Source organism: Spermophilus citellus (assembly GCF_964194105.1).
Source record: "Spermophilus citellus genome assembly, chromosome: 17".
Taxonomy (NCBI): Eukaryota; Metazoa; Chordata; class Mammalia; order Rodentia; family Sciuridae; genus Spermophilus; species Spermophilus citellus.
In genome coordinates this window covers 44839187-44860079 of record NC_138199.1, presented here as the reverse complement: position 1 = coordinate 44860079, position 20893 = coordinate 44839187, and the positions used below count along the sequence as shown (strand labels likewise).

At 44.5% G+C, this 20893-nt stretch overlaps 1 protein-coding gene across 4 annotated transcripts in view; it reads left to right on the top strand.

Moving 5' to 3' along the window:
* Positions 1 to 5904: 5904 nt before the first annotated feature.
* Positions 5905 to 20893, top strand: part of HLF (HLF transcription factor, PAR bZIP family member) — a 49057-nt gene continuing 34068 nt past the window's right edge. For 2 of the 4 annotated variants that reach the window (XM_081270597.1, XM_081270596.1), the window contains exons 1-2: positions 5905 to 6528; positions 8525 to 8860. In XM_081270597.1, coding sequence (XP_081126723.1) covers positions 6414 to 6528; positions 8525 to 8860 — 451 coding nt within the window. In that variant the 5' untranslated portion in view covers positions 5905 to 6413. Of the gene's footprint in view, positions 6529 to 6674; positions 6741 to 6769; positions 7238 to 8524; positions 8861 to 20893 lie in introns of those variants that run through there. The other 2 variants (XM_081270599.1, XM_081270598.1) reach the window with 2 other exon arrangements.

Below are 20893 nucleotides of genomic sequence, written 5' to 3'. Positions count from 1 at the left end.
GCATGCTCTTTAGAAAGAGCTCCTTTCTAAAGGAAAGCCACACCAGGCTAATCTGGTTGCACATGGCACACGCCACGTGTCTGAGTTCAACCAGATGCCTTGGCCTCTAATCATTGGACCAATTACCAATGGCCCAACAAAGACATCCATTTACAGGCATAAGGTTGGACAATCACTTTTGACATGGCTCACACGAAACCCCAGGAACTCCACAGAGGATGGTGACAAGGTGGATGAATCAAAACATTTGTCTTGGGATTAAGACACAATGAATGGAGAGAAGCTGGTCCTAAATCCTTGCATGGTGATAAGTCTTTGTTCCGGCTCTCCCCAGGTCTGCAGGAAGTCTGTGAGGGCAGGTATGCCCTTGGCCAATTTTGTGGTCTCCTTCTCCTCCTGTTTGAACTAATAATGCACTCTAATTAACTAACATTTGGAAATGATATTTTAGAATATTGTTGATTTGGGTAAACCTGATCAACAGCTGATTCCAACCAAATTAAATACTAATTCTGGGTCAGGGTGATTTCTCACCTCTGTACCTTCACTGTCTCTACCTCCCTGTGTTTACTAGACTTGAAATAATTTAAACGTATTGCTTAAATAAATAATACACTTCTATTACTGTCCCCCTTCATATGATGTAGGACATTCCTTTCCTACTCAGGGTGAACGACTATCTGCAGTGTGCATTTCTTTTGGAGACTGGGAGTCATAGAATGTAGCTGGCCCTTGTGAGAGGGGAAAAAAGAATAAGAAAAAAAAGGGTATGTGTGCTTAGACAGAAAGCAGCTTCTAATACCGAGAGTTTAATACACATGTGTACAGATTTATAGGTGGGTACCACACTACAAAGGAGGAGAGAAACCAGAAAATGCAAAGGTATCTTGAATAATAAGCTGGCACATTAGACCCTCCTTCAACATTCACCAAGAGTCTCTACATGCATTCCATTTAATTCTCCTAGTGACTGGGCAAGTTGGGAAACGCCGCCATCAGTTTGTATTTCACACAAAGACAACAAGAGATCAGAGAGGTCATCCAAGATCCCAAGACAGAGGCAGAATTTGAATCCGCTGGAAATCCAGTAAGTCTATTGAATCGATGTTTGTCACTCATTTACTGGGTGGAGGTTAAGAGCACAAGCCTTGGAGTCAAGCAGAGTTGCTTTCAACTCATAGCTTGTCTGGGTCTCAGCTAGGCATAGGGACATGCAAGTCACTCCTGTCTCTGGGCCTCATCTGTAAGGCGGAGATAAAAATGCTATATACACACTCCACATTGCCGATGCAAGTAATAAATAATATATAAAAAGTTTGATGCTGTGCCAGAACATGGTTAAGCACATAACAAATAGGCCTTTGTCTCCTTTTTTATGTCGTTAATATTTATAGCAGTAGTAGCAGTAGCAGCAGGTACACAGGTGTGTCTGGCCCATAATCCTGCTCACTCTGCTAAAATACACTGCACTGATTTTTTTCTCCCTCTCCCTTTGCCACGCATATCCTTCTTTTCTTTCTTACTGTTTTACACAAGTTTCCCTCACCTTCTTTCCTATGGCTTATATGTAAATCCAACTATTCCCTGATTATAAATACATATACATGACTGGGGCAGTGCGTCCTACCTATCTTAGTCTTTGCCACTCAAATTTACCAGAGCAATATAGAATGTAGGGAAGGGGTAGGGAAGCCTACCCACGATCCTTTACATGGGCCATTCTTTAAAACAGAGTTTAACTTCCTAACAAACATTTTAATGTTGTTTTTCGTTTCTGGTTTGCATATTCCTGCACCCAGCGAATAGGTTTGAGGGTCCTCCTTGGTTACACCAATGAAACCTCATTTTCCTTTTGTATTTTAGCTGAGTTAGAGATTTCAGGAAGGAGAGAAGTCACCAGCCTGGCGTAGGCATAAGGATGCATTTCACTTCTGAATTAATTCGGGAATCAAGTACCCTTCTGGCAACAGGACAAACAGGTTCATCAAGAGCTTTGGCTCAGTGGTGTACAAAGCCCTTCAGAATCCCAGTTCTTACCTGCATCTACCCCAAGCTCCCGGCCCCCAGAAGAGATGATGACAGATCCTTGTTCCGGCTCTGTGTGCTGAACTTGGTTTCACTCCCACTGGGGGATCTGAAACATGGACACTGCATCCCACAGAGCCAGTGCCAAGATGACTGCCTCACATCTGCCCCTAGCAGGCTGCAAAAAGACCTCGCTACCTAACCTCATCATTAAATCTCCCAACATGGCAGGACAGGTAGAAGCCACTGGCTGGGCAAAAGGTTGATGTCTAGAACTTCAGAACAGAGAAGGGCCCCCACACATCTGGCATGGAATCTTTTAAGAAATTGATTCTGAGAAACCTCTCTTTCTATGGTCAGTCTTATTTTTAGGACAGATACATGTGTGGAGCTTCCGCACATGTGTATTCCTCCTTCTTTGAAAAGTCAGTTGAATGCTCTAAAGAAGGGCAATTGGCACAGTTCTTCAAACCCGGATGCTAAAGATGCACAACATTAGTACAGGACTCAGGAATAGGGATGGGATAAAGAGGCACTCCGGAAGTGACCTGTATGGGTAAGGAAGGACACAGAGAAAGCAAACTGGTAGACATCTCTAAAAGTTCTTCTCTAAGCAAATCTCTTTATATTACCCATCTCTCCAGTACTCTTTGTGTTCCTCTTAGAACATCACTTTCAACATTATATTAATCACACATGGTACATCCCCACTCAGAGTGTGAGCTCCCCTCTGACACCATGTCTTGTTGTATCTGATTTATCTTTGCATCCCATTCAGAGATGTATACATAGTTGTTTTGAAAGAACACTGAATGAATAAGTGGACATATATTCAACCAGTGACACATGAGACTTATTTATGGTCAGAAGATCTTGCTCTAGTAGTGTTCAGTAAATTATCTAATATTATTTGCCTTCATATGAAGATAAAATAACTGAATGGCTAAGGTAGTTACTTTGGTGATGCCCAATGAACTATGATAGCCATCCAACTCCCATGCCCTGTCTAGTCCTTTTTCAGCAGAGGCTGGTTGAGGACTGCATGGTGGGACTTATACTGGATTGCAGGCTCTTGGCAGCCCTGAGATGCTGTGTAAGGAATTCTGTCCAGCCTGCTGGACCAAACACATGAAAGACCATGGAAGAAGGCCATGTGGAAAGGCCATGCTGTGAAAGAGGCCAGCCACGTCTAAGTCCCAGAAGAGCAGAACCCAGCCCAGGATGAGAAACAATAAAAGGGTTGTTGTTTTAACCATTAGGTTTTGGAGAGAACTGTTACTTAACAATAGAAATCATTGCTTTCTTCATGGAATGATTGAGACTAATCACACACTTGTGGAGGGGCTTTGTAAGTGATCACGTGCTAAGCATTTGTGAGGGGCTGCTATCTCTGGGCATAGGTGCAGGTTGAGTTTCATGCTGATTTGTAGAGATATGTCCATTTAAAAATTAGCCTGAGGGAGTCCATTCTCTTATAAAGCACAAAGTAATGTTCCTATCTAACATTAGGAATAATATAACCTTTGGTATAACCTTTATATCCAATATAAGCTTTGGTTTCTTCTATAGCCTATTTTCTTTTTACCTGGGCAGCCTTCTACACTTGTGGGGAAGGCTGGGAAGGGGGCCGGTGAGATGCACACTCATAGCTTAATGAAAACTAAAATTTATAAATTGCCATCTAAACAGAATAGGAAAGATGTACCACTTTCATTTATCTTAAGGAATGGAGTTAATTTGAGAACTAGTCAATGCTTATACTAGTTATAAATATAAGTAGCAAAAACACTTGAGAAGGCTGAGCTAGAGAGAAGGGAGAGAGAGCCAAGGAGGTCCATATCCAGAGTTTACCAGGCTCAGAGGAATTGAATTATATCAATCAAATTCCCAAGAGACCCCAGTGACAGTTCATGCACTTGCAATAATAAATGTAATTTCCAAGCCAGAGTGCCAGGCTCTCAGGTAGTGGGAAAACAGATACTTTAAGCTGCAAAGGGCTCCGTGTCTGGAAATGGCATGGGGGTGGGGCAAGGACACGCTCCTAGAGCCATGAGTGGTGGTGCATTTTGAGTGTGCTGAGCAATGAAAGTGGACTGTTACAGGAAGCCTAGATTGTGCCTCTTTTTGTGCACATGGAATCTGTAATCTATTTCTAACCAGGCTGAGAGGTTGCTTCCTGCTATTATAGTTTATGAGTGGTAGGGAGATGTTAGGGAGATGCCTTCCTTCTCTCCAAAGGATAGTGGAAAACTCCCTTCTTGCATGAAAAATGGGATAACAATGGAAGGATTTGGAAAATTCATGAAAGACCCTTGGCAAGCCCAGGTCAGACATTCTCATTCTTCATCCAAAAAAAAAAAAAAATGTTCTCATATTACCTGCACCTATTATTTTACGTCTATATTATAAGGTTTGCTTATATGCTAGACCCTAAACTTTGAATTAGAATTATATCATTCATCTTTATCTAGTCAGTCCCAGCATAGTCACTGTTATACAGGGCTGTTCAATAAATACATGTGCAGTTAACTAAAAGTCTGATGTTTCTAGAATCTGAAACATTGCAACAGCTTCTCACTTGGAATGTTAATGTTACCCCTTTATCATGATTTGAGAATGAGAAAAGGTAAAGGTAAAAGTCCCTCTATGAGAAACCTGCAGCTCAGCTGGACTCCTCTGGTGGCCCTTTTGGTCTCTTGGCTTTGGACAGCCCCATGGAAATTAATCCTACTAAGACTGGACCTCTCACCCTAGCCCAGGATGCATCAGCCTAGGCTCCCAAAGACTTCATGTCTCGCTGAAATCAGGTTTTCTTTAACCTGTGCTCATTCATTCTTGCAGAACCTTCCCCAGATCAAGTGATCCTCTTCTTAGGCGATATAGGGAGCGAGACATGAACCCTTTTGCAGGTCCGTGGCTCTGCATGGCCGTGAGGCTGGAGGTCAACGCGCTGTCGGTCCCAATGCGGGAATTCCACACCACACCAGGCGGGGCATGCGAGGTTTGGGCGGGGACAACTCATGGTGGGGTCAAACCGGGAGGGAGGCGCTGCTGCTGCCCTTACAGCTGAGAACACCGAGACACCCTTAAGAAATATTTAGCAAAATCATTTTATTTACTGTGAAGATCTTGTAACTTGACCCAAGCAGAGATGTACTGGGTCCTGCAAACATTCCTAAAATCTGAACGCAGTGCATATGTCCCTCTGTGTCCCTCACGCCATTTCAGGCCAATATCTCATTTAATACCTCGGACGGCATGAGACAGTTGACAGCAGTTCATTCCGTCTCTCTCCTTTCCATTCTACTTTTTGCACACTATTCTGATTTCAAGGAAGTAATTTGGGGTGGTTATGGGAGCAGAGCAAGAAAGAAGGTGCTAGGATTAGCTGGGTCCAGGAGAAATATTTATAAGTGTTTTCCTTTAATTAGATCTAAACCAGTCTTTCCCAAAGTTGACGCTTGGGAAGCTTTCAAAACAATTAATGTCTGGATATCACCCCAGAGGGTCTAATTTAATGAATCCGGGGTGTTGTCTGGGTGTCGGAGTTTTTTTTAACTCCAAAGTTTATTTCCAGGTTGCAAACTACTAATATAAATTCCTAATTTCTCTTTCCACTCTGACAAAAAAAAAAAAAACAAAAAACAAAAAACAAAAAACATGCTGAGCCCAGGTCAGGGGCGATAGGAATTCTCTGAACAACTCCTTTACGCCGCCCGCCAGTGCAGCAAAGTCTTGGAAAATCAGCGCGCGCGCCGATGCTAAACACTCCGGAGCGGCTGGGCGGAGCCGGTAGGTGGTGCCCCTCGGGGCCCCGCCCCTGCACGCCTATCGGCGCGCGGTGCGGGCCCTGACGTCACTCTTGTCAGGGCCGCGGCACATGGGCTGCCGGATGCGCTGAACCCGGCGCTGCTGGGCCGCGGAGCGCGGGGAGCAGCGGCTGCAGGCGCGGGGAGGGGGGTGGGGTGGGACGGCGCGGCGCCGCGGGTGCTCGCACTGGGGTCTAGGGACGGGTTGGTGCCGTCTGTCCTTCTGCAGCCATCTCTCTCTATATTTTTTCTTTCTATTTTGCAATTTTGAACATTTTTGCAAGACGAGGGGTTCGAGGCAGGTGAGAGCATCCTGCGCGTCGCCCTGGAGCCCTCGGGCACTTGGCGCGCCCTCCTGGGACTGTCTGCACCGAGAACCCCAAAGTTGTTTTTGATTTTTTTAAAAAAATATTTTTATGCAGATGTATTTATAAAGATATAAGTAATTTTTTTTCTTCCCGTGTCTCTCCACCTCTTTGAAAGCGAGTACTTTGGCAAAGAACGGAGGAAAAAGCTCAGCAATATTTCGGGGGGTGATTGTCTTTCTTTTTGAAAGAAAAAAAAACTGAGTGCTTCGCGATGGAGAAAATGTCCCGACAGCTCCCCCTGAACCCCACCTTTATCCCGCCTCCCTACGGCGTGCTCAGGTCTCTGCTGGAGAACCCGCTGAAGCTCCCCCTTCATCACGAAGACGGTGAGCGCTGCAGCGGCCGCCGCCGCTTCTTCCATCCGGGCTGTCCCGCTCTGGGGAGGGACGACGCTCCCGGGGTGCCCCCTCCTTGGCCAGGCACCCGGTTGGCCGGCTGAAGCATCTCTCCCCTTCCCTCCCTGACCCACCAGCTCTCCAGCCTCGCTTTGTGGAAATTAAGGAGCTCACCCATCTCCCATCCTCCTCAATAAAAAGAGGTGATCTCTCCTGACCAACATTTGCAATAGCGCTGGGGACCTGGCCCAGCATCCACGGGGACCAGCTTGTGCAGCGCAGGTGGGAGATAAACTTGACAGGTCAGGATTGGTGCTTAGAATAACGAGAGTGGAACCGTCTGCTGGAGGACAGAGCCTCCTCGGTTGGGGAGGAGATATTGGGGGCCCTAGTAGGGGTTGGAGGCTCCAGTGAGGGGGTCTTCAAGGGCATAGCCTGAGTATTGGAATTGTGTTACTGCTTCTGTTGTTGTTTAGTATTTAAAACTCGAGGAGGTGTGAGTGGAGACGCGTTTTCTCCCGCTGAAGGGTAATTGAAACAGCGGGGTGGGGGCTGGTGGGGGGAGTGGTCTCTCGGCTGGCAGCCGAGCACGCCTCCAGCGCTGACACTTTGCCGGTGCACTTTTCCTGGTGGGAGGAGAGAACGGAGCAGGCTCACGTGTAACCGCGCAGGAGCCTCCTCTGGCCTGAGCCCTTTCGTGGTAAGTCCCCAACCTTCCCTAGACAACCTTGGCTGTAGCGCTAGAGGAGGGGTACGTAGATGAGAGGAGGCCTGGAACCCCACTGATGCCCCCAGGGATTTGTCATTGGACCAGTGCGGTTTCATGCTTTTGATTTCACAGTAACAAATGCGAATCATGCAGCTCATGCATAAAGTCTTGAAACATTATTGAGCTGCACATAGCTTCAGAGTATTCACATCTTTTCTGGGAGAGGACAACCTGTTGCATTGCAAGAGCTGGGGTGTTTGGTTGTGGTCTGCAGACCATTCCCTACCTCTTCCCTTACGGAATAGCACTTTGGAGGAAGGGTCTGGCTGCAGGCTTTTGCTTCTGTGGGTGTTTTAAACCAGATTCTCAGATGAGACTGTAGAGAGCTAGAATGGAGGCTGTGTTTCTGTGAGATAAAAACTCAGAAGCAAATTCCTTAATCCCAGTTCCACCCACTCCTGAGTACTAGAATTGGCAAAATCTAGAGCGCCTGTTAAGGACCTAATCTAGCGAGCAGTATTTCCATGTACAAAATAGCTGCACAATTCTATCAGAGATATGTAGAATAACTCACCTTTTCCTATAGCCCAGCTTTTGACCTTTGCATAGATGTATCATTTTTGTGACTTGGATAATACATGAGCATTTGGGGAAGAGAAAGAAGAAAACACTTTTTATTTACTCCTTTTGTAAAACAAAACAACAAAAAACAATGATGCCCCTGCAGCTTTCAAAGCAGCAGTAGATACTGTGTGCCCAGTGGCTTTCAAAGAAGAGTAGGTACTGGATACAAAGTATTAGAAAAGGGTGGAGAGTTTCTGCTTTACTATGATTAAGAGCACCAACACACTGGCTTTGTAAGTCTCTGCGACCTCATATTGTTTCTGTGATAAATTTCGGAAAGATAAGTCAAGCCAGGTTTTTGGTGATTTTCTTAAAAATCACATCCATTGTATGTAATCCCAGCTGCTATTTTCTCACTTTATAGATTTCAATAATTTATCTCCTCAAATAATCACTGAAGACTATTCTCTTGTTTTTATCCCAGATCAGCCTTGTAGCCCTATCCCACTGACTAGTGCTTTCTTTCCAAAGTAAATAGGAAGATGTTAAAAAACAGGCAGAGATCCATGTCCTGCCTGAACTTTTAACTCTAAATCCACAAAACAGCAGCCAGCAGACCCTGGTGCTCCTGAGTGCTTTTGTAACAGACAGGGTAGTCAGAGCGACTTTTCTTTCTTCTTCTTCTTTTAATCCCAACTTTCCCTTGTTCTGCAGCATTTGGTAAAGATAAAGACAAGGAAAAGAAGCTGGATGATGAGAGCAACAGCCCGACGGTCCCCCAGTCAGCATTTTTGGGACCCACCTTATGGGACAAAACCCTTCCGTACGACGGAGATACTTTCCAGTTGGAGTACATGGACCTGGAGGAGTTTTTGTCAGAAAATGGCATTCCCCCCAGCCCGTCCCAGCATGACCACAGCCCTCACCCTCCTGGGCTGCAGCCGGCTTCCTCAGCTGCCCAGTCGGTCATGGACCTCAGCAGCCGGGCCTCAGCACCCATTCACCCTGGCATCCCATCTCCAAACTGTATGCAGAGCCCCATCAGACCAGGTAAACTCTCTGGGAAGACTCTCACTTCAGATGGGGAGGAGGGAGGTGGCATCACTGTCCTGACACTCCTAGGTTTCAGCATGCTCCACCCACAGCAGAGGCTCTTCCACTGCAGTGAGCATCTGTACCACTCACCTGGAGAGTCAGTTGGATGCACTCTGCAGACCTACCCCTGGAAATTTTGATTTTTTTTCAGGTCTGGGGTAAGGGCCCAGAAATATGTATTTTAGCTAGTTTCCCATGGGAAACTGATCCTAGGAATAGCAGAGTAAACTATACCCTCCTGCAGATAATGGCAGGGATAATTTAAGCATCTATCTTATTTCCTATTTCTTTCCCCCATTTCCCAAACACATAGCTAATAGGATTTTGCTGCATGGTTTGGGTAGATGTTTGATAAGGCTTGGTTTATCTCTGTTTATTCTTCTATTGCCTGAAGTGCAGACATGTGAATAGAGGTAGGTCAGGTATTTTTTTTTTTTTTTTGCTTCATTCATCTTGTTTTGTCACTGAAGAATTGACTCTTAAAGCAGGTATCATATTAACTGAGGTTTAGCCTCTTCCTTCTCTCGCCCATTGCCGTTTCTGTGAACCAAACTGTTCTTACATTTTGTTTTTATTTTCATTTGTTCATCAGAGTCCATCTATATCAAAGCCCACAAGGCTGCAAAGTCAGCTGTAAATGATGTTGAAATGTTACACAAAAATATCACCTGAAGAGGGCTAGTGCTTTAAAATCCATTGCTAAGTGCACAGAGATAAACACAGGTTGAGGCAACTCTGGATTCATGCCTTTAGCACCCCATAGTACAAAGGGAACAGGAAGAAAGATCATTTCATGTGCCCAGGTAACCAGGAACAAGGATTCAGCCTGATTAATTGAGAGGAAGGTCACCAAGCAGAGAGCCTTCCCTGCAGGGGAAGACAAAAAGCAGGACAATGTGAGACTTGTGTGGGAGATTGTTACTGAACTCCATGTCCTCAACTCATTGCAGAAATTTCTGTGACATGCGGAGTGAGATTTAAGTGGAAGGAAATGAGGTGAAGGAGGAAGAGAATACCTGTGCCTTGATACATTAGTATTGAAGTTCAAGTTCGCCCTTTTAAATAGATCTGGCCTTTCAAATCCCTCTTGTCCCTTCTCCAAAACCCACTTTGAAGGATAACTCCAGGCCACTGGCTGGAATGGAACAAAGTCTTAACCTCCCATCAACCCTGGAGGCTGCAGGAACCTGAGCAAACACTCCTTTAAGGGAACTGGGACCTCTTCTGCATAGACTGTCTAGTGCCACTCTCTTCAGTTTCTTCCTGGGAACAGACAACCAGCAAAATGCATAACTCTTCCAAGGGGAAGGACGGATGGGAAAAGGAAGCGGAGCCCCAGGGGTCACACGTGTTGGAGCTTAAGTCACTCTGCTGTGCAGTGAGACCTTTGCTACTTCAAACATGTTTGACCTTACCAAATGGCATGGCCTCTTGGAGACTCAGTGGGCCTTAGTGTCAAAGGGTATAATTCTTATTTGATGGGGTTGTTGTGAGAATTACAAGGTCAGGTGCATAAAGTGTCTGATGATTTGCACTGGGGTCCCATTATTGGGAGGGGGATTGCCGTCCTTGTTATAGCTGTATCAACTTTAACCATTTATTCTAATCCTCGTCCTCTGAAATACCTTCTTAAAGTAATTAATTTCCTCTGGAGGGAAGTGTCAGATTTTGCCCAGTAGCTTTTGGACTGTCTTATTGAGAGTCAAAAATCAGGATTTTGGAATTTGATACTTGAGTCATTTTCCAGAGCTTGTTAGGAGTTTATATCAGTCAATGACTTGCAGCAATTTGGGCTGTCCCAGGCAGAGTTGCAATCCACAGAAAAGAGCTCCTGAGCCCCTGTGGGTGTCCTTTTGTTACTTTATAGTAGAAAGGTACACACACTGAGTCTCTGGAAATAAGCTCTTTATTTCAATATCTTTTTAGAAATAGTGGAAATGCGCTTCAAGAAAAGTTTTCTTTTTTTGAATTGAAAACTCAGTGAGAGTCCTAACAGAAGAGAGGAAAAAGTTAAAGCTCTTCTTCAAATGCCAAACAGATAAAAATCACACTCTGCTGTTCATATAGTGTTGGCCCTTATAAAGATTATAATGCAAAATGAAACTCTAGGGGATGTGGGCTTGATGGATGTGTATCAGAAGCCAGTCTGAAAATGGAGAATGTTCTTGATTATTCTATGTAGCTCACAGGAATGACCAGAATAGAATTACCAAGTGAAATCTTGAGGAAAATGAGTCCTCAGAAGGGAAGAACACAGATGTAGCCTTGAACATTCTGGGAACTGTATAATTTCATTCTCAGTCAGGAGTTTTCAATCTTGGTACTACTAACATTTTAGGTTAAGTCTTTGGGACATCATCCTGTGCAGTGCAGGATGTTTAGTGACATCCCTGCCTCTACCCCCGACATGCCCATTGCTCCTATCCTCCAGCTGTGACCAGTAAGGATGTCTCTAGTCACTTCTAAAAGTCCCCTGGGGGATAAAATCACTCCCAGTTGAAAGCCAATGGTCTAGACCTTCAACCTGGCAACACTTAGACTTAATTAAGGGCCCTGATGTTTTTTACCTTCCAAAATATTTTATGACAAAACTTTTGGGAAGGTCAGGAGACAGTAGGTTGCCAAGAAGAGAGAGAGTATTAAAAAGAACGTTGTTAAACACTTCAAGTTGATAAAATATGAAGTCATCAAGCTAATCAGGAGATAATTGCAGAGCAATTTACTAAACATTTGTTTTCAGCTGTGTACTCAGTGAGCATCTTTTGAGTTATGCTCAGTTGCATTGTGTCGTTAGTACTGTCTGGTGGAAAGGAAATAAAGCCATAAACAGACAAATTACGGATTACGAAATCCACCCCACGGGTATCTTGGAGTGACAAGGTGAGCATTCTTGTGAATTCTCAGAACTATGTACCATGACTCCTCGGGGCCTCAGCCTCCTTTCCTATTTCGTCCACCCCAACCATGTTTCTCTGATCAAAGAGTGAATCAAATCTCTCAAGAAATACTCTAGGGATCCACGAACATCTGATTTGGCAATGATGCAGCTACCATGTTTTCTGAGCTGTCCTCTCAATAAAGGGAAGAGTGGTGGTTCTCGGATGTTGTAGTTACCTGCAGGGTCTTCAAGTCATCTGAAGTGCAGCATCCTGGATGTGGCCAGGTCAGCAAGGATGACAGGAATCATCCTGAAGCTTTCAATGTTTGCATTTCAGATGGTATCATAGGTGGTATGTGGGGATGAGCTTCTGGAGGTATGTGCTAGGTATTGGGGAAAATAAAAACATGTTTGTTCTGAGAATTGAGCGATTGCTTTAAGGACAGCTGTCCCTTTTGGGAAAGTCATCTAAAGCAGACAAAGGCAGAGTTATTTTTAAACCCCATGCTTGTAAAGCTAGATTTGAAACTGTTTCCTCTGGTGGTTTTTCTTTGAATAGCTTGGGGGTGTCCTACCGCTTTTAGGCCCCTAGTCCACTAAGAATTAGGAAAGTTCTCTTTTCAGTTGTGAGTACAGAGACGGGGTAATGGTGAAGGCTTGGTATAGAGTCAAGTGGAAGCCTTTCTGTGTGGTCGTGTGTGGGTAGAGGACTTAAGTGGGTGGCATAAGAGAAGGGTTTGGGGAAGCCCTGCTGTACCTCTGCAGTGCAGATGCTGACCATCCTTTGTGACAAAGATAGTGCTACTCATGGGCACAATGTAGTGATGGGGGGGAGCTCTGCTGATGGGTCTGGGATAATAGGAGGTCCTGCTGAGGCAAGAGGACTCTCTTGCTTTTCTAAATATCATGAGATGAGCTCCCCTAAAGGGCAGAAGTGTCCCCTAACTTACCGTGGAGCATAGGCATGTCCTCAGGTTGGCATGCTGTGGCTGATAATTGATCGTTGTCATGCACAGCACCTCGGGTCTCTTGGAACTGCCTCCTTTTTTATCAGGATCAAGGGGATCATGCGGGGTGGGAGTCCACTTTGTTCTAGAGTTAGGCAGCCTATTTTCTGCTTTTTAGGATTCTTTATCTTCTCCACCAAGCTCCATAGAGGATGGGCTTCCCTGTTCTCTTGGCTTTGCCGTGTTGCTCTCATTCCCTGGATGGCAATCTCTTGCCTGTGGCAAGGGGTGCTTTGGGATAGGTGTGGAGAGCAAGGCCATTTGATGGGTAGGAGTGCAGGCTCTGAACCTTGGGGCTTGGTTTTTTCATCCTGGACCTGCCATTGGCTTGCCATGTAACTTGGTGTCAATTTCCTAACCTCTTTAAACTGCAATTGGCTCATCAATAGAATGGAGATTGTGAACAGTCTGTTCTCCCTTGTGGGGCTTTAGCAGGATTCAAGAAGATAAAACCGAGGCAGAGAATGGCATGCTGTCTGTCCCGAAAATGCTCAATGCATGGGTCCCCTGTGAGGGCAACCACCTGGGGGGAGGGGAAAGAATGCGTGGGTTCCCAACCCCTGTTCTCCATTCCATTTAGGGATTTGTTCATCCAGTCCTCTTTCCTCTGCAAAAATAGGGCATGCTTTTCTTTCTTTCTTTCTTTCTTTCTTTTTTTTTTTTTTTTCCTTTTTCCAGCATGCCCAATACTTATTCTCTGCAGCCGACCTGACCTTTCTCTTCCTTCTGGGTTAGGACGAATCACTTCCCTGATGTTAACCCAGCAACCTTGCTTCTGGGTTAGCAACTCCTGTTCGACCAGTGTGGAAACAGCCACTGTCTCCATGCCCAGCCCCCCAGCTCTCGTGGGAGCCCTGGAAGCCCTGGCTGTCAGCCTGCAGGACCGTGTGCTCCAGGCACGTGGCTGTGCCCTGTGGAGCTTGCCCAACTCTGGGTGGTGTGCTGGCTTGCCTTGTTTTTTTTTTTCTTTTTTCCTTCTCCTCCTCCCTCTTGCTTCTCTTCCCAGGAGAACTACAGCAAATGCCAGTGAGCAATTGTAATCCTTACCCTGGCGTGAGAATGCTGAGTTCTGGATGGAGGTGGATGGGCCAGGGAAACCTGTTCTGTCCAGTGTTCCAGCCAGACCCCAAGCTCACCCTCTCTCCAGCTTCTGTTTAGAGAGGCCCCATCTTCTCTGCACCGCTGTGGTGGGCAGGATTCCTGAGGCCAACTCCTGCCAAGGGTCTTGGCAAAGTCTTTCCAGTTCAGCACTGTGCCTACCAGACTAGAAAAATAGCAATAGGAAGACAGAATCCGATGGAGGAGAAGGGAAGAAGGTGGGGGAGGTGGGAAGAGAAAAAAAAAAAAAGCCTGATAGCATCCTAATGTCAAAAGCCAGAGGGTGAGAAGACAGCAGTGATTTATTAGGCTTCTCAGAAACCTCTCTTCCAGCCAGCACTAATCACTTTTACCCAGGAATCATTTTTTATATCTCGGCAGGGAAAATGGAGAGAAGAGGGAAGGTAGTAGGGGAATTAATAAGATGAAAAAGAAAATTGGGAAAGACTATGTTAGAGAGGGGGAGGCACAGGGTCTGGGTTTGATTCTGTAGGGAGAGTGGCTGAAAATATTGGCTATATTAAATAATTTTCATTTGTTCTATTTAGCATCCCCAAGCAAATGTCTTGAGCTGAAGCCATTGTTTGGCCTTAAACTTAATTTTCCTTAATATAGAGTTGCCTGCCAGCTCAGCACTCAGGGTGTCTATGAGAATGCCCTGTGTTTGAGACATAGATCTATCCAGGAAATATGGCAGTGTGTTTGCAAGTTCAGAACCCGATAAACAGACCAGAGTGTGAAATCTGACTTTGCCATTTGCAGGCTTATTCATGATCTCAGGCAAGTCATTTAAGTGATCTGAACTTCCGGTTTCCGAACTGGAACTCTGGAATTATCATTGCATCTTCTTCATGGGATTGTTGAAGGTCACATGAGCCAGGGCATGTAGAGTGTAGGCACAGTGCCTGGCAAACAGTAAGCACTTAATAACAGCTGCTGTGAACAGCATTCTCACCACCATTGAATCTCATTTCTTATAGAAAACCTGGTGTGGGATTTGACCCTTCCGAGCCAGCTAACCACTGTGATCAAGGATTTTGGATTTCTCCTCTGCTCTTCTGCCTAATCTCCATTGCCCTTCTCTTAGCCTCTTGAGTTTTCGGTGACCTTGGGTGTCTAACTGTAACCTTTACTCATTTCTCCTTGTTTACAGCTTTAAAAAAAAAATCAAACAAAGTGCAGTTTGAAGAAGTTCTTGCTTTGATTTCTTTCATGTCATATTTGCTAGTAAATCAATTCATCAGTGCTACTATCAAAATTTTAATAGCAGGTATTGATAATTACATCTGAAGGCAATGTAATGACCTCAGGAGTTAGGAAGTCATAACACCATATGATGGCCTTGGGAAAGGAGGATAGGAGTTGAGTTCACACTCCTTGCTTACCAGCAAAGACTTTACAAGAGCCTTCCAGAAAAATAATTCCTCTTCCTCCACCCCATAGTCCTTTAATGTGTAAATCCTTAATCTTTCTGAACCTTCATTGTCTCCTCTGCAAAGTGATATCCTTGCTAGTTTCTGTGAGCTTTGTAATGCTAATGGACCAGAAGAGTCCAGCATGGTACCTGGCACCAAGTGGGCCAGCTCTTCCCACAAGTGGGTTCCACTACTCTTCTCTAGGAAGTGAAACAGTGATTAGAATGGAACCAAGAGGAGGTTGTAGGAGGCAAGGAGCAATGTGGGCAGTCCCAGAAATAACATCAGTTTGGGCTTTGTTTTGCATTGTGCACCTCGGGGAAGGCAGATGAGTACAACTCAGCTGCTGGTCTCATGCAGATGCCACTTAATAGGAACGTTAGAAACTGAGAAGCAAAGGGATGATTGGCAGGACAAACTGGCAAGTTCTCAGGGCCAAATGATGGCTAGACAGAGTCCTCCAGTATCTATTGGGAAGAGGAGGGTGAGAGGTTAATCAAAAAAGTGAGGAAAATATTTAAAAATAAATAAGGGAGCATTGCAGACCATTGAGGGCTGCCAGACCTCACAGGAAGCAGCCATTGCTCAGGGCAGGAGCGCCTGGGGTGAGGCTTCCTGGAACAGCTGGACCTTGTGTTGGGTCTCAAAGGGGGACAGAGAGGGAGCCAGATTGAAGGGCAGACCATGGGGCCACAAAGGTATAGAGGCAGGAATGCCCAGGATGTTTAGGGAACAAGGTGCAGATTCAGTTGGGCTGGTGCAGAAAATTCACAGGAAGGAGACAGGGAAACGAGTGGGAGGGGCTGAGGTTGGTCAGAGTGGCATTTTCAGGAGGACCAGGCTTCAGAGCCTGAACTTTGTTCAAGAGGCGGTGGGGAGCCAGTGAAGGTTTTTGAGCAGGGAAGTGGCATGCGGACCTTTCCACTTGGGTTCAAGGTTAGATCTGAAACATTTTTAGAAACTTGACAATAGTTTCCTCTGGCAAACCAGGATTTCCTTATTTTTATTATTTTGAAAAATAAATACTCTTTCTGAACATCAAACAGCTTTTCAAAACACGATGTTCTAATGATCTAGATGAAGTAATTCCAAAACACAGGGTTTATATTTCACTTGTAAAACCCATAATTTTGGTGATTGGGGGAAACACTCTTTTGGCAAGAAAATAGTTTGAAGGATTTGAATGGTTTAGAATTTAGAAGTCCAAAAGCAGGGCTGGTCTCGTAGGAGTAAAAAATAGATTTTAATAAACTCAACCCATTAACATTCATTGCTTTTAAATGCCTCTATTTTATACGGCTTACTAGGTTTGCAAACAAGTATACTGAACCACTTTTTGAGCGTGCTTGGGGGGTGCATGCGTGCACGTGTATTGCAGGGGTGGGGAGCAGTTGCCTCATCGGTGCAAATAGTACTTGATTGTAAGGATTACCTGCAGCAGTGACATCGAGCTAAAAATAACTTAGCCAAGTTTCTGGCCAGCTTATTAATTTTATTCCTGAGAGACAAAGAAATTATTATTGCAGTTTTGCATGCTTAAGACTTGACCTTGTATTTCTGGCTCCTGTCTTCCCTGAAACCAAAAGGAATTGCACATCATACTTTCTCTCTCTCTCTCTCTCTCTCTCTCTCTCTCTCTCTCTCTCTCTCTCTGTGTGTGTGTGTGTGTGTGTGTGTGTGTTTGTTGGGAGTGCTGCTGGAGGAATGAGGCTTTGTGGGAGGGGAGAGGATGGCTGCTGAATGGCACATGCTTGAAACAACTTGTTCAGATACCCCTGAAGTGTCCTCTGATATCAAGCCAGCATTATAGGAGTCTGGAAAAGTTGCCATAACCAAACCAGTTCACTTAAATAAAAAGTTACAGACAGTGTGTGCTGTTTCACCTCCAGCTACATACAGTAGCCAATTACAGGAATGTTGGCAGAATAGAGCGTCTGCTTTGGGAAGAGTCTACATAGTATTTATTTCTGTTACATCGCTCGCTGGTAGATACAAACTCCATGACTGTATGTGGAAATTCCTAAAATGTTTGTCCCCGCCGCCCCCCAGTACTGGAGATTGAACCCAGCAGTGCTTTTCCATTAAGCTCCCTTCCCAGCCCTTTTTACATTTTATTTTGAGACAGTCTTGCTAAGATACTGAGACTGGCCTTGAACTTGTGTTTGTCCTGCCTCAGGCTCCAACTTGCTGGGGTTACAGGCACATGTCACCACACCTGCTCTTGTTTTTTTTTCTTCTTCTTCTTCTTCTTATTTTATAACTTTTAACAAATTTTACTGTCTTAACTCACCACCTAGCCAGTCGCATTTCCTCTCCTGAAAAATAACTCAGCTCCCCTGTCACATTGTGTTTCTAAAAGTTTTGCTCTTAGAAGTTTAATCTGGGATTTTAAAATTTTTATTATTAACGATTGTTGGAAGGATGTTTTGGAGTTTGGAGTCTTATAATGAGATATAGCTTGTGGGATAATTAAACCCCCTTGGCTCTCCAGTTTTGCCTGGGAGACCCTCGATTCCTAAAAACAATGAGTGCATATACAGAAAGATGCTCTGGGGAGCTACAACACTAAATCATCTGTGACAAAATGTTCTTTCAGAAAGTGGAATTGCATAAATGGATCGGCAGAAATAAATGCTTTGGCAGAAACTCCTTGAGTGGGAAAGAGCAATGCTTTCTTTTCTAATTAGCTCTGGGTAGCAGTCTGCTCTGATGTCTTTGTTGAGGAACCCCAGCAGAGACAGTGGAGAAGTCTCACTGCTGCTAAGCACTTCTGCTCTTAACGGAAAGAGTTAAGCACACTGTCCACTCATGCACGATAAATGCCTCTTGAGTTGGACTGAATAGGGAAGGTGAAGGCTTGTTGGGGGAAGGATGCCACTGGGCTCTGACCAATGGGAATCAATGCTGTAAACCAGATGAGCAAGATCATCCAGGTACGAAGTAATCAGATTACCCAGAACAGAGATCGCAATACCCTGAGATATAAAGGTTTTTGAAAGGGTATTAGCAAATGAACTCCATCTGCCCCACAGTTTGTACAGACTTAATTTGCCTTAGGATGGATTCATTATGGTCTAGGCTTAGTGTCACTCAAGGAGACCATGCAAACTTTGCTAGATAGAGCTTTGAAACATAGGAGGGAGACCTGAGGTCCAATCAGAGCAGGGCCAAAGGCCCCTGAAGATTTACAGAGGAATGAGTAGATAACATAAGATGTAAAAATAGAAATAAAGCCTTTAGATAGAGCATCTAATGGCAAGCAAAGATAAACTTGCAGAAGTGACTTTATAAGAATTTTACAGAATTCATTTCATTATAATTGATTTCTTTATATTAATACATTTTCCCAGGGGAGCTGGGTATCATGTTTCCTCTTAAAATCAGAGGTATGTTTATTTCAAATGGACAGTAATGTGTGAATGATTTTTAAAATAATAATTAGTTCCGTGTCAAAATATTAGTGTTTTTGCACATATAAGTGAGATTCACCAAAACAAAGAAGGCCAGTTAGTAGTATTCAGTTATCAAATTTTTTAAAGCATGAATATTTGGTAGGTAGGTATAAAGAAGTTCTTGGGGACCTCTTTATATTCTATTTCTCTTTTGACCTGTTAGCTTTCTAGGCAATACTATTTCATTAATTTAGATTTTATGATCATTTGATCTCAAATTAATTAAGCTGAAATTTGTATCTATTGTCTTCTTTATAAAGTAAGATATTACCAAACAGGTTAATTAAGGAAACAGTTTTGGGGAGGCATATTTAATTTATTTGAGTACAAAATCATCTCTATAAAGACTTTACATGTGTGCATATAAATTAATATGGGTTGTGTGGTTTTGTTTGTTTGTTTTGTATTAGGTGAAAACAGGGGCTTTACACTGACCTACAGATCCAACCCTTTTTTTTTTTTTTTTATTTTGAGAAGGTCTTGCTAAGTTGCTCAGGGCCTCCTTAAGTTGCTGAGACTGACCTAAAAATTGTGATCCTCCTGCCTCAGCCTCCGGAGTTGCTCAGATACAGGCATGTGCCCTAAAGTGATATTTTTAAACCCAAGTATACATTAGTAAATAATAAAAGAATTTCGGTCACTCAGACATTTCCATAATTCAGATTAGCCTCCCACCAAATTGTTGCCCTTTATCTCTGCTGCCCCACCCCTCCACTCGCTATGCCACCACAAAACTTTCATATTTTAAATTAAACACTCATGTACATGTACAAAATTGAAAGACCAATTTGTTCATTTACCTGCCATCAGAGGGGATGTCATGGACCAATCTCTCCAAAGAGAAAGGTGGTTTTCTCTTGAATTTTACCAATACAGTGACCATCCATCAGAGCAGTCCATCCCATCAGTCTTCCCCATCTCATTGAGAAGCAGTAAAACGTGGTGGTTCAACTTCCAGCTCCGCCTTGGTTTCCTGCACTGTGAGAAGGGATGAGAATACCTGCTTCTGAGGATTCCTATAGGAGGAAATGAGATGATGCGTCCAGCACATCAAGCAGCATTCAAAATACAAATGGTGGCTTTTATCCCTTTAGTTTCTTGTTCTGCAGTTGCTCTTTCTCTTCTTCTCCCGTCTCCATCATCCTCTTACAGACACCTGTAGTGCTGATGGCCTAGAAACCGCTCCCCACCTGTGAGCAAGTGAAGGGAAGGGTCCCAATGAAGCCGAGCAGTGAGCATCGTGGGTGGGTTACACCTGTGGAAAGAGGCGCCTCCCTGGGCAGCCCCATCTGCAGCTCTCTCAGCCTTAGCATGGGGCGGTATCTGCCCGCCTTCTTGGAGAGTGCCTCTCATAGCATATGCTTTACGGGGCACCTGGCTGTCTTTCTTCTTCACAAGTTCCATCCTCTGATGCTGTGCCTGAAAGAGCTGGGGTAGCAGGGGTGCGAGGGAGTGTCTGTACTTTTCCTTCAGAGCTCTCGGGGACACCTCTGGGTCAGGAAGGAGAGAACTGGCTCTTGCCCAGTAGTTGGTGATGGCCTGCAGAGCAGGGAGAGGCAGATTGGTGGGTTTCTAGTGTTCCAGGAACCCCCTGCCTTCTCTTTTCCCTTGGGTGAGTCTCTTCTCTGTGCCCCACCAGTTGGAAATGACAGGGAGCTGGGGAAATCTGTTGAAGTGGTAGGAAAGCACAAGGGAATTGAGGAAACAAAAGTGGATTATTTGGAAGGAAAGTGTAAAACTAGTTTTAGCCATAGGAGACAACTCTAGAAATTGATTGACTGAAGAAGTAGGATTAACCTAGTATGACTTGGCTTTTCAGCCAGGTTAGAAGTATAGGGTTCTTGGCCTGGGTCTGGATGCTGTGTGTCCTGTGCTGCACATCTGGGCGTGGCTGACTAAAGCTATTAAGGTACAGCCATCTTAAGGGATTGCAGAGTACATCAGCACCCAATGAGGCAAGATTTTTTTCCCCTCCAGATAGGGGTGTTTAATTCTGGCTCTTTCACATCCTGTCATATATCTCTGGGCTCTCCTCTTATAAAATAGTGGGCACAATACTCCTCACTTTAAGTCAGATAAAAGCACTATGAAATCACAGCAGTACCCATGGGGTATTTCAGTCAGGATCCTGTTAAGCA